This window comes from Nerophis ophidion, linkage group LG04, assembly GCF_033978795.1.
Source record: "Nerophis ophidion isolate RoL-2023_Sa linkage group LG04, RoL_Noph_v1.0, whole genome shotgun sequence".
In the NCBI taxonomy this organism is placed as follows: Eukaryota; Metazoa; Chordata; class Actinopteri; order Syngnathiformes; family Syngnathidae; genus Nerophis; species Nerophis ophidion.
Genome location: NC_084614.1, coordinates 14,962,281 through 14,975,484, shown reverse-complemented (window position 1 = coordinate 14,975,484; position 13,204 = coordinate 14,962,281). Strand labels below are relative to the sequence as shown.

The window sequence follows — 13,204 nt, the reverse complement described above, 5'->3', positions numbered from 1 at the left end:
ATGTAAAGCTTTAAAAACAAACAGCAATGTTTTAAAATCAATTCTAGAATGAACAGGGACCTAGTGCAGACTCTCAAGAATTGGGGTTTTATGCTCGCGTTTCCTGGCCCCTGTTAAAAGTCGTGCTGCCGCATTCTGGACTAACTGCAACCGGGAGAGAGCTTTTTGGCTAATGCCAGCATAAAGTGCATTGCATTAGTCCAGACGATTTGATTTAAAAGCATGCTCGACTTGTTCAAAAGGGTTAAAAGATAAAAACGGGTTTACCTTTGCTAAAGGACGAATATGATAAAACACGATTTTAAAACGCCATTGACTTGTTTGTCAAGTTTAAAATCGCTGTCTATAGTGACACCAAGGCTGGGGACCTTGGGACGCACATCATTTGGCAATGGTCCCAAGTCAGTGAGGGCTGGACCAAAAACCTAAAATTTCAGTTTTTCCCTCATTCATTATTAAAAAATCCTGGGCTAACCAAACCTTGACGTCGCATAGATAGTTGAGAAGGGGCGTCAGGGGGCCGTGGCCTTTTGAAATCGGCATATAAATTTAGCAGTCGTCTGCATAAGAGTGATAAAACACTCCATGCCTCTTAAAAATCTCTCCAAGTGGGAGGAGATATAGAGCGAACAGGATGGGGCCTAGAATAGATCCTTGGGGGACACCACAGCATTGAAATACTTTGGATAGTTGAAGACTTACGCTCATTAGAAAACATCACTGCACATCATAATGGCAGCTACAGTTTCCTTCTTAAAGATCTAAAAAAAATGATTTGGGAATGTCCGGCGGGCCAGATTGAAAAGCTCAACAAGCTTTGCCCAGGTCTGCTTAAAGGGGACCTGCAATTTTCGGGGAATTTTGTCTATCATTCACAATCCTTATGTAAGACAAGAACTACAGATGTCCGATAATGGCTTTTTTGCCGATATTCTGATATATATCCACCCGGGGGTCAAATGCAGAGGGTAATTTCACCACATGTGTGTGACTATCGGCAGTACTTTAACTTTCAATGAGGATTTGAAATGATATCGGGAAAATACAGCAGTTCCTCTCTATTACTCTATTAAGCGAGCAACACTGCTCACTGCAAAAACTGAAATCTAAGTAAGATTAAATATCTCCAATAAGGGTGGTATTTGCTTATTTTCTGTTTGATAAGATACATTTTCTCACAAAGCATATTTTATGTTAGTGTTGTACTTGGTTTAAGTGTTTTGGTCCTAAATTATCTCAGTAAGATTCTACAGCTTGTTGCTAAGATTTTATGATCTATATTGAGTAAAACATGCTTGAAACTAGAATAATAACTGTTGCAAAGCTGCGTCATCAACACTCACAAGTATAAAACTACTTCTTAAAAGTAATTATTTCTTACTTCAAGCATGAAAAAAAAAATCATGATGTCAAGATAATGGCACTAGCATTTACTTAAGAATATTTTTCAACATATTGATCATAAAGGTCTCATTTGTTTTTCCACCAAGAAAAGTGCACTTATTAGCGAGAATATACTTATTTTAAAGTATTTTGGGTTCAGTGAGGTTAGCTAATTTTACTTGTTTTGGAAAATCTTGACAAGCCGAATTGTCTTGTTCTATTGGCAGTAGGGGTGTGACGGTACATGTATTTGTATTGAACCGTTTCGGTACGGGGGTTTCGGTTCGTTACGAGGTTGTATCGAACGAGTTTGTATTCTAAAGTCTTAACAAGCTGCTCTGCATTCTGCCTCTGTCTGAGCAGTGAACACCCAGCATTGGCCCGCCCACACAACCATCTGATTGGTTACATACAAAGCCAATCAGCAGTGCGTATTCAGAGCGATGTAACAGCCAATCAGCAGTGCGTATTCAGAACGCATGTTGTAAATGCTTCATTGTCGAGCAGACATGTGTTTAGCAGCGGACATCGTACACTCCCCAAATGATAAAAAACACCTTCCAGTCACAACTATTACAAACATCAGTATGAGCCCGTTGACATTTTAGAAACTTAAACTGCAGTTCACAGTTCTGGCTTGAGGTGATGTGAAGGCTAATTAGCTTTTAGCGTTACGTTAGCTCATTTTGCTGTGTGTGTGTGTGTGTGTGTGTTAGGGGCAGCAAAGCCCTGTCTGTCTGTTATTTCACATGAACTAACATGAACTCCATAGATTTCCGGGATGAATAGTCTCTCCTATTGCTATTGTACTATTTTTTCAGCTGTAGTTACATTAATCATACGTAATGTAGCAGCCTAGTTTTAAATGGCAGGGTCCATGCTATCACATGTTGACAAAAATATAACATTTACATAATAAAACTCAACTACAGGCTTCCCAAATGCTGTAATAAATCAAGCATGATGAGTTGACTTGAAACTGTTTAATGTTGCACTTTTTATATGTTGAAGAAAAGTTTTGTCATTTTATTTAATCAAAGCAACAAATTGAGGCAGTTTAATGTGGATTAACGTGGGCAGAATTATTATAGTGTTCCCAATGTTAAAAGGATAAAGCCATTGTTTACAAATTTGGTATATAAATAACCCCAAAAATTATATTTGTTTGTTTTCTTACTGTACCGAAAATGAACCGAACCGTGACCTCTAAACCGAGGTACGTACCGAACTGAAATTTTTGTGTACCGTTACACCCCTAATTGGCAGATATTTTTGCTTTGTTCAAGAAAAATACCCCTCATTTTTGTTTTGTTTTTTTTCTTGTTTTTGAACACTGACTTTTTGCAGTGCTCCCTCCGGATATGACGGATGTTTTATTCCTGGTGTTTATGGTGCTAGCTCAGGGGTAGGGAACCTATGGCTCTAGAGCCAGATGTGGCTCTTTTGATGACTGCATCTGGCTCTCGGATAAATCTGAGCTGACATTGCTTAACAGGATAAGTAATGAATAATTCCACTTGTAATCACAGTGTTAAAAACAACGTTCAAAATATAAAACATTCTCATGCATTTTTATGTTAGAGAAGTTGCGTTAATGGTAAGAAGTAATTTATTTATTACTGGTTAGTGTGGGGCTTGCCCTCCTAGGGGTTCTTAAGACCACCAAGAGCCTGTTTTAGGGTTTCATATTGTTTTATTTGATTTTTATCTCAGTTGCTTTACAGCAATTTTCTTTTTCTCTTTCGTCCTCACTCGCGCTCTGGCTCCAGCCCCAACCCTGTCTCTCCTCCTGGCTGCTGCTTATAACAGAGCGACAGGTGATTAGAAAAAAAGGCCCAGGTGGGCCGTCTACGCACCTGTCGCTGATTTCGAAGCCGGTCCTGGCAACATCCTGCTTTGCTGCAAGCCCGCAGGCCACGCCCTCTCCTCAGTTAGCTTCAGAATAACAATGTTACTACAAAGAATAAGAGACTTATCATACTCTGGAAATGTTGGTCTTACTTAAAAATGCATGCGTTTAGTTGTGTTCAGTGTTAAAAAAAATATTATATGGCTCTTAGGGAAATACATTTTAAAATATTTGGCTTCTTGGCTCTCTCAGCCAAAAAGGTTCCCGACCCCTGCGCTAGCTCCTTGGTAATGGGCAGTCAGGATCTGCTGAACGATGTTTTGATTTTCAAGAGAAAATTTCAAGAGGATGAGCTCACCATGGCTTTTTCCACTATTTCCACCAACAGTATCGATTGCCATGTTGTGAAGCGTGTCTTGGCTCGGGAACGCAACATTAGTCGCACTGATGCCGTGGCGAAGAAGAAAAAACGTGTTAAAAGGAAGAAAAAAATCACTCTTCCGCCAACACGGTCACACGTTCGGCTAATTAGACGCCGCCACTGTTTATTTTTAGCCAGCGTGAGCCGTCAGCGTGATGTGAGCCGGCTGACGGCGAGCGCGGCGTCAGACTGGCTGACGTGGAAGTTGGTGAGCGTCCCAGCCAGCAGATGCATGAGGAAGACCGGCCATCTGTCTGTTTCCTCGCCATACGACTGTGTCGCCCCACCAATCTGCATCTCTGATGACATCACATGTACCTTTGTTTACGTCTAGGCCTCCTCGCAGCCGGAGGAAGCAGAATGGGCAGGAAGGATGCCAGCGCCACCAAACTACCAGTTGATCAGTACAGGAAGCAAATTGGTGAGCAGCGTCACAGTCCTTGTCCTAAGTGCTGTATTAATAATTCCAGTTAGTCCATGTCATATCAATTTGTCCGACGATAGAGATTTTCTATAGTGATTATTACAGATCAACTGGGGACGGCGTTGGGAGAGTGGCCGTGCCAGCAACCTGTGGGTTCCTGGTTCGATCCCCACCTATTACCGACCTCGCCACGTCCGTTGTGTCCTTGAGAAAGACATTTCACCCTGAATGAATGAACTTCACCATGAATTGATTAACGTGGGCCCCGACTTAAACAAGTTGAAAAAACTTATTCGGGTGTTACCATTTAGTGGTCAATTGTACGGAATATGTACCTAACTGTGCAATCTACTAATAAAAGTATCAATCAATCAATCAATCAAAAAAATGGGGACGGCATGGCGCAGTGGGAGAGGGGCCATGCGCAACCAAGGGTCCATGGTTCAATTCCCACATAGTACCAACTTCGTCACGTCCGTTGTGTCCTGAGCAAGACACTTCACCCTTGCTCCTGATAGGTGCTGGTTAGCCCCTTGCATGGCAGCTCCCTCCATCAGTGTGTGAATGGGTAAATGTGGAAGTAGTGTCAAAGCGCTCTGAGTACCTTGAAGGTAGAAAAGCGCTATACAAGTACAACCCATCAATTTATCAACCCTCGCTCCTGGTGGGTCGTGGTTAGGGCCTTGCATGGCAGCTCCCGCCATCAGAGTTGAGCTAAATTTGAGTATTTCGAACAAGCAAACGACAAGGCGATATGGCTTTTTTTTAATATCTCGATATATTAATTTAAACATAAAATAATATATGTTATATATATGTTACACCATAACATAATATATGTTTTGGTGTAGCATAACTTATGTTACACCATAACATACGTTATGGTGTAATTATAACACTATATACAGTACGTATAAGCGCCACGTCTCCTTGTCGCTTCTCCTTGGCGATAACGCAAAGGAGTAGCCAAAGCTTGAAAACGCTCTTCTGTGGTTAAAATCTCCTGTTTTTTAACATTTGGCCTTCCCACTGAAATACGTAAATAAAGACAATTTTACACCAAAGACAATTATGTTACACCATAATCACATAATTATGGTGTAACATGTATTATGTTACACCACAACATAACACATGTTATGGTGTAACATATATTATGCTACACCATAACATAATATATGTTATGTGTAACATATGTTTTGTTACATAACATATGTTATGGTGTAACATAATTTTGTTACACCATGATTATGTGATTATGGTGTAACATAATCACATAATAACATATGTGATTACGTTACGTCATAATCACTTTTTAATTAACATGATTGAGAGTACATGAAGGATCACATAGTTAAAACATGACAATCAATCATCGTGTTTTTGCAGGTAAGCAGGACTACAAGAAAACCAAGTCAGTCTTAAAGGCCACGCGGCTCAAAGCTGAAGCCAAGAAGACCTCGTCTGTATTCAGGGTGAGTCCGCTTTACTTGTTCTTGTCTCCTGCTTCTATGACTTGCGTAAGCTAACGAGTGCCGACGTCCTTATTTGGCTTGTCTGCTTGGCCTGCATGCTAAATGCTAACGTTCTTACTGTACAAAGAGAGCAGGTAAGTGTAGTGTGCATGCCAGGCCAGCAGTTGGCCATAACACTTTGTCAAAGTAACGAAAAATACTAACCTATTTGTTATTAACCACCTGGAATGGACTTATGCTGTCCTTAAGTGGAATTGGACTGATATATATATTTTTTTTGTGGCCACAAAAATTCATGAAGTTACGCACAAGAGGCAGTGAGTCAAATGATGCGGAAACGTTTGTTACTGAATACTCTCTAATACTGCTTTGGAGATTTTGTATGTGTAAGTAATATGCAACTATACTTGTTTTTCAAAAGGTGTGTGAATGTTTAACATAAAATTAAATAGAAAATAAAAATAATACAGTGATTGAGCAATAATTTAATTACATAATATACATTTTAAATTCTAAACTATATTTATTTCATGATCTATATATTACTTATTGACCATAATTGTGAATAAATAAGAACAATATAGTTCCTCTAAAATATATTTCAATGGACAGACACGTTTGTTACTGGATACTTTCTAATACGTCATTGGAGACTTTGTATTTGTAAGTAATAGGCAACTATAATTATTTGATACCACTTTGTATTGATTAATTTGTTGTCTTATATTGTTCAATGATTATGTATGCCTAGCTTGTGTGCTTAGCTGTTGTGTAGCTGCTTGCTCCTATAGACTAGCATGGTTACCTTTTTGTAAATGACTTGACTAAAATAGAAGAAATTGTGTGCTTATTGGAAGTTTGATATTACTATTAAATCATACGACTGCAATTATGCACATAATTTGTGTAAATGTACAACATAAAATTGAAAAGAAAATGTTAAAAAAAATATATATGGTGATTGAACTATAATTTAAATATATTTTAGGATCGACAATTTGATCTTTTATATATTTTGTTATCTATATTATTGTTTATTGACCATAATTGTAGAAAATAAGAGCAATATTTGTTCCTCTAAAATGTATAAAATATGAATGCAGACACGTTTGTTACTGGTTACTTTCCAATACTGCCCTGGAGACTTTGTATGCGTGAGTAATTTGCAACTATATTCATTTGATACTTGACATATGTTCGGTTTTATATTGTTGAATGATTATTATGTATGTCTGGATTGTGTGCTATTGTTTGCTAAGCTGTTGTGTAGCTGCTAGCTTTTAGTACCCTATAGTCTAGCATGTTTACCTGTTGTCAATGACTTGACTAAAATAGAATGAATCGTGTGCTTATTGGAGGTTTGCTATTACTATTAGGTCATACAACTGCAATTATGCATTCATTTGATTTTGTTTTGTAAATTTGTGTAAATGTTCAACATAAAATTGAATAGAAAATGTTTCAAAATGAAAAGTAATATGGTGATTTAGTTATAATTTATATATATTTCAGAATTGAATTTTTTATTATTATTTTTTTTATATCATCTATATACTACTTATTGGCCGTAATCATAGAACATAAGAACAATATCAGTTCCTCTAAAATATATTTAAATCTATAGAATATGAATGCAGACACGTTTGTTACTGGGTACATTCTAATACAGCCTTGGAGACTTTTGTATGTGTAATTAATATGCAACTTTTATTATTTGATACTTGTTTATATTGACGTATGTGCTGTTTTATACTGTTGAATGATTATTATGTATGTCTAGATTATGTGCTATTGTTGGCTTAGCTGTTGTGTAGCTGCTAGCTTCTAGTACCCTACAGTCTAGCATGTTTAACTGTTGTCAATGACTTGACTTAAATAGACTGAATCGTGTGCTTACTGGAGGTTTGATGTCCACATTGGGTCGTACAACCACATATATTAAGGGGGTCAGTCATATCATCCATCCATTTTTTACAGCTTGTCCCTCTCGGTTGCTGGGGACCATGGTGGTTCTTAAAAAAAAAAAAAGTCAACACTTAATTTTGGTCCATATAACATGTGATGTTTATTTTGTCAAAATTGTGCATAGAATTTGCTATAAAGACTTATTTTCATGCCAAATTTTGGGCTTCCTTCAAAAACGGTTGTTTGGATGCAAATGAAGCCCTCCTTACCACGCCCCCTCACGCTGGCTAGCCTTTCGTCACAGCCTTCTTTAATAGAATAGTAGTTTTTTGTTTTGTTTTGCTAAGACACCAGCCATCTAGATTTTACTTGACTTTCAAACAACACAACATCCCGGACGATATAGCAAGAGACCGTGCGGCTCACCGTGGTTTGTTGTCGGCCGAATGAGGAGACGTCGCGGCGGACACAAATTAAGGAAGAAAACCTCTGGTACGAAACGCTTGCTAAGGTTAAACTTCTATCCGTCAAAGTTACCTTGTGACGAACCCCAAGATGCAGAGAAGGAGGCAGGCGTTTTGCAGGAAAACATGATTTAATCTTTAAATACTAAAACAAGAACAAAACCAAAAGGGTACAAACAAAAAGCGCGCACGAGGCGGATAACAAACTTGGCTATGAACAAATGAACTTGGAAACAGGGAACAAAAGACAGTAAGCGACAAACCGCTACCAAATATAGCTTACCGCAACGCTGCATTGACACGACATGACACGAGACGACAGGTAGCAACGACAATACAACAATCCAGCGCAGATGGAGGACAAAGCAGGTCTAAAATAGGAATCGGGCTGATTGACGCCAGGTGTGGCCAGGTGCCAATCAGCCACAGCTTAGGGGAAACAGCGCCCAGGGAGAAACAGAGGAAACAGACAAAATAAGAGCGCTGACAAGGAAATACTACACGCACAGAGGAAACAAAGACAAATGCAGAGGAAAAAACTAAAACATAGCCAAACTGTCAGGGACAAGCCTGACACTACCAAGTGATTATCTCTCCAATGCTAGATACTGGAGGTCTGCATGTGTATATTGTCAATAAAATATACATAAAATATGCACTGCTAATTCGAACCCTTGTACACAATAGAGGCCCGAGCCGGCAAATACAGTTAGCTAGATATTCGTTCGCAAGGCTCGTAATAACGGATTAAAATACTTACTAGTCCATTTTCAAACTCATCAGACATTGATCCAATTAAAAAATGTTCTTTTAGGAAGATCATTCTTTATTTTGCAGTAGGACGGTGATGCTATTGTGTCACTTTAGAAGGCTAAACAAGCTACACAACAAATCGACCTAAAATTGCTAACTTGCCGTTTACACATTTCAAACCTACTTTTATTACCTTAATTGCCATAAATTGTAATCAACGAACCCGCTATTAAAAGTATTTTTTTCAAAAAAATCCAGTATGTGGTTAAACAGGACTAATCTTTGCACAAACTCGGAGCGACTTCTTCACAGTGGAATGGTAAATTGCCACGAATCATGAAAAAAACTTGAAGAAAATTTCAAACGGATTGTTTGGAGGAAGTATGAATGAAGGCAGGATTGTTTTCCTCCACAGTTTGATTTCACGTATTCGGGACTTATGCAGATCCCAAATACCCATAAACAGGTACCATCAGGTAACGAATTTTGGGTTTATATTTTAGGGCCCCTTTAATTTTTGTAATTGTTTTTAAAATGTGTGTAAATGTCTACCGTAAAATTAAATATAAAACATTTTTTTGAATATAATGTAATTTTATGAAATATATGTTTGCACAGAAACATGCTCTTATGTATTTCATGATCCATATATTACATTCGGACCATGATAATGAAAATAGCAATATTAATTCCCGTAAGCCTTCATCTAAGCCACGCACCTTTTCTTTGAAAATGTCAACATGATGGAGATTGAACATCTACATTTTTCTAATTATCCAGTTGTAAACGTTGTCTGTACTCGCTAATCAAAGAGTGTATGTACTTGAATGAAGTACCCATTGTGTATTTTTTGTGAATGATCAGTGTGCCTCATTAAAGTTCCTTTTGCCGCGTTCTTAGGGGAGATGAAACACTGTCATCTCCGGAAGTATGCGCCTCGTTAAGAACCTCTTTAATCCAATTAGATTAGTCGCTTTCTTGAAATATGGACACTGCTCATGAATAATTCACAGAGCAGGACGAGAAGTGGGATATTAAAAATACTTCTGGTAGGAAGATACCAAATGTGGCTTTTTTTGGCCAATATTATATTATTGTTATTATATGTTTTATGTGTTCACTCAGTGTGTGTGTGAACACTTGTCATGTTTGCTTTGGTCAAGTGTGAAGGCCTTCAAAGCAACCTTGATGTTCACCAAACAAGTGAACTGCGGTGTGGTTCTATTGACTTGCGCTAAAACTATTAGGTTTGACGTTACAGCACATGTTCATCCTTTCTCATAAACATACGTTTTTGTGCTTTTGTGAATTGTTTTTATTACTTTCATGAAGAACAGGCTTTTTATAGCACCTTGTATGGCTGATAGTGTGGTACAGTATATTTGTTTGTGTATATTGTGTGTATCATTGGTGATGTTTATAGGCTACCATACACCATTAATAAAGTCCGTAGTTTCCCGAAGCGCTTTGTTGTCAAGGCGGCTACTTTAATAACAAAGAGCCACCGTCTAAACTGAAGTCTTAGCAACGTGCTCCGCTTAGTTCTGCCTCTGTCAGTACGTCTCTGACAGAGGCCCACCCACAGAACCATCTGATTGGTTACACGCGGAGCGGTAACAGCCAATCAGCAGTGCGTATTCAGAACACATGTAACAGTGCTCAGGCAGGCAGAGAGGAAAGACGATGGGTTGAGCAGAAAAGTGTTTAACAGGTGAGCATAATGCAGCGGACTCTCCCGAAATTATAATGAACACTTCCAAGTCAACTACCGCAATTTTCGGAGTATAAGTCGCTCCGGAGTATAAGTCTCACCTGCCGAAAATGCACAATAAAGAAGGAAAAAACATATATAAGTCGCACTGGAGTACAAGTCGCATTTTTGGGGGAAATTTATTTGATAAAACCCAACACCAAGAATACACATTTGAAATGCAATTTAAAATAAATAAAGAAAAGTGAACAGGCTAAATAAGTGTATGTTATATGACGCATAAATAACTAACTGAGAATGTGCCTGGTATGTTAACGTAACATATTATGGCAGTGGTTCTTAACCTGGGTTCGATCGAACCCGAGGGGTTCGGCTGAGGTCAAAACATACCCGACTCATCGTATAAATACAAACTTCTCCCTATCGGCGTATTACGGATACAGCAACAGCTGACTGATTTGCAGGTGTGTAATTTGTTGTGAATTTATGCACTGTGTTGGGTTTTGTTGTTTGAAGAAGATGTTCATGCACGGTTCAATTTGTGCACCAGTAAAAAAAACATGCTAACACTTAAGTATGGGCAATATATTCACCATTAATTAGTTGCTTATTAACACGCAAATTAGTAACATATTGGCTCTTGACTAGTCATTAAGTACTTATTAATTCATATTCGGCATGGCCTTATTATAACTCTAATCCTCTAACCCTGACCCTAACCAAATAACTCTAAATTAAGTCTTTATTACTTAGAATATGTTCTCCTAGTGTCCAAATAACTCTAAATTGGTCATGATCAGTGGTCTGGATTATGTTTTTGTTATTTTTTGTTAGTTATTGGACTCTTTAGCTCCTGTTTGCGCTCCCTTGTTTTGTTTGGTTACCATGTCGACTTATGATCATTCTGTCATGACGGAGGGGTCGCAGCTTACTGCGAGGTTTGTTCTCCCGGGATGCACACGGACTACTCCGGACAAGGCTTGCAGGTAGGAACATATTTATTAACTCAAGAAATCTTGGCGGGCATGAGGTAAACAAACATAAACTATGGCGTGGAACAAACACAAAACTGTGGCATCAAACAAACAAACAAACAAACTATGGTTTTGAACAAACACGAAACTGTGGCAAGAAATAAACAAGACTTACGTGGACAGGGCATGAATCGAGCAACATGAACTGTGGTATCGCATGAAAACGAGCAATGACCCCAGGCCGACTGACTGGCAAAGACAGGCTTAAATAAGGGTCTTGATTACAAACAGGTGCGCGGTCCGAACACCAGAAGCAGGTGAAAATCATAATTCGGCATGGTAACCAAAAAAAAACAAGGGAGCGCAAACAGGAACTAAAAGAGTCCAAAAACTAATAAAAACATGATCCAGACCACAGATCATGACAAAATTACGTGTTTGTTACTTAGAATATGTTGCCTATACTAAAGTGTTACCAAAAATATAACTGTCTTGAATTTGAATTTATTTTATTTTATTTTATTTTTCACTAAAGAAGGGTTGGGTGAATGCGCAATGAAACTGGTGGGGTTCGGTACCTCCAACAAGGTTAAGAACCACTGTATTATGGTAAGAGTCATTCAAATAACTAACATATAGAAAATGCTATAAGTTTACCAATCAATCTCTCACTCCTAATCGCTAAATCCGATTAAATTTTATACGTCCAGTCTCTTACGTCAATGAGCTAAATAATATAATTTGATATTTTACGGTAATGTGTTAATAATTTCACACATTAGTCGCTCTGAGTATAAGTCGCACCCCCGGCCAAACTACGAAAAAAACTGCAACTTAGAGTCCGAAAAATACGGTACATAACATCCCTATGAGCCTGTTGACGTTCGAGAAACATAAGCTGCAGCTCAGCTCGCTCGCAGGTGAAGGCTAATTAGCTTTTAGCGTAACGTTAGCTCACTTTGCGGTGTGTTTGCGTGTGTTACGGACCGCAAAGCCCTGTCTGTCAGAGAAAGACGAGCATTATTGACCTACAGTGGTATCATTACAGTGGATGTCTGGTGTGGATCCACCCATGGCGTTTGTTCAAGTTGGTCATGTGACTTGTCAACAAACTGTCCTTACGTTCTTCTATTTCCATTAGAGTAGCCAAGCACAAGTTATCTTCTCGATCTTCTCTCCAACTGCAGCTGACTAAGGTCAAAGGTGTCCCCTTTGCTCCTCAACCCGCACGTCCTCGTCGTGGTCGTGTGTTGCATCAGCATGCCCACGTAGCGGCATGAGCAGTTGGCAGCTGCCAGCGCAGCCTGTCTGGCGGCTGTGCTGCTAGCGGCGCCGTCTGGACAAGTTGGCACAAGTTGGCATAGAGAGAGGGGAGAGTAGCACTCTTGTTATGTGGAGGATCTTTGATTAGCCTTTTCTGTGTAGATTTTTGTCACATAGGAACCAATGTTTCTCATACAGTGTTCCCCGCGTTATGTGGGGGTTGCGTTCCGCAGCTTTTTTAATTGATTTTTATACATGGATGTCCAAACTTTTTTCCCACTAAGGTCCACACACTGAAAAATGAAAGCATGCGAGGGCCATTTTGATATTTTCAATTTTCAAAACCAATACAATATATATATATATATATATATATATATATATATATATTTTTTTTTACTTTAGTGCTCCCATCAAGCTTGGTTCCAGGGACCCAAGAGGTTCTCAGTCATAAAAATGTTCAAAATAAGACATATTACTATTATTTTTTTTTTTACTCTTAAACATCTGCAGTCGTGGTCAAAAGTTTACATACACTTGTAAAGAACATAATGTCATGGCTGTCTTTTGAGTTTCCAATAT

General features: G+C 38.6%; 1 protein-coding gene across 4 annotated transcripts in view; it reads left to right on the top strand.

The window, feature by feature from the left end:
- The window catches only part of triqk (triple QxxK/R motif containing), a 43,397-nt gene that overhangs the window by 16,396 nt on the left and 13,797 nt on the right, over positions 1-13,204 (top strand). For all 4 annotated transcript variants that reach the window (XR_009806407.1, XM_061897187.1, XM_061897185.1 and 1 more), the window contains exons 2-3: positions 3,988-4,074; positions 5,467-5,552. Coding sequence is in view for 3 of the 4 variants with exons in the window: in XM_061897187.1 (XP_061753171.1) it covers positions 4,014-4,074; positions 5,467-5,552 (147 nt within the window). In the remaining variant the exon portion in view is untranslated. The remainder of the gene's footprint in view (positions 1-3,987; positions 4,075-5,466; positions 5,553-13,204) is intronic.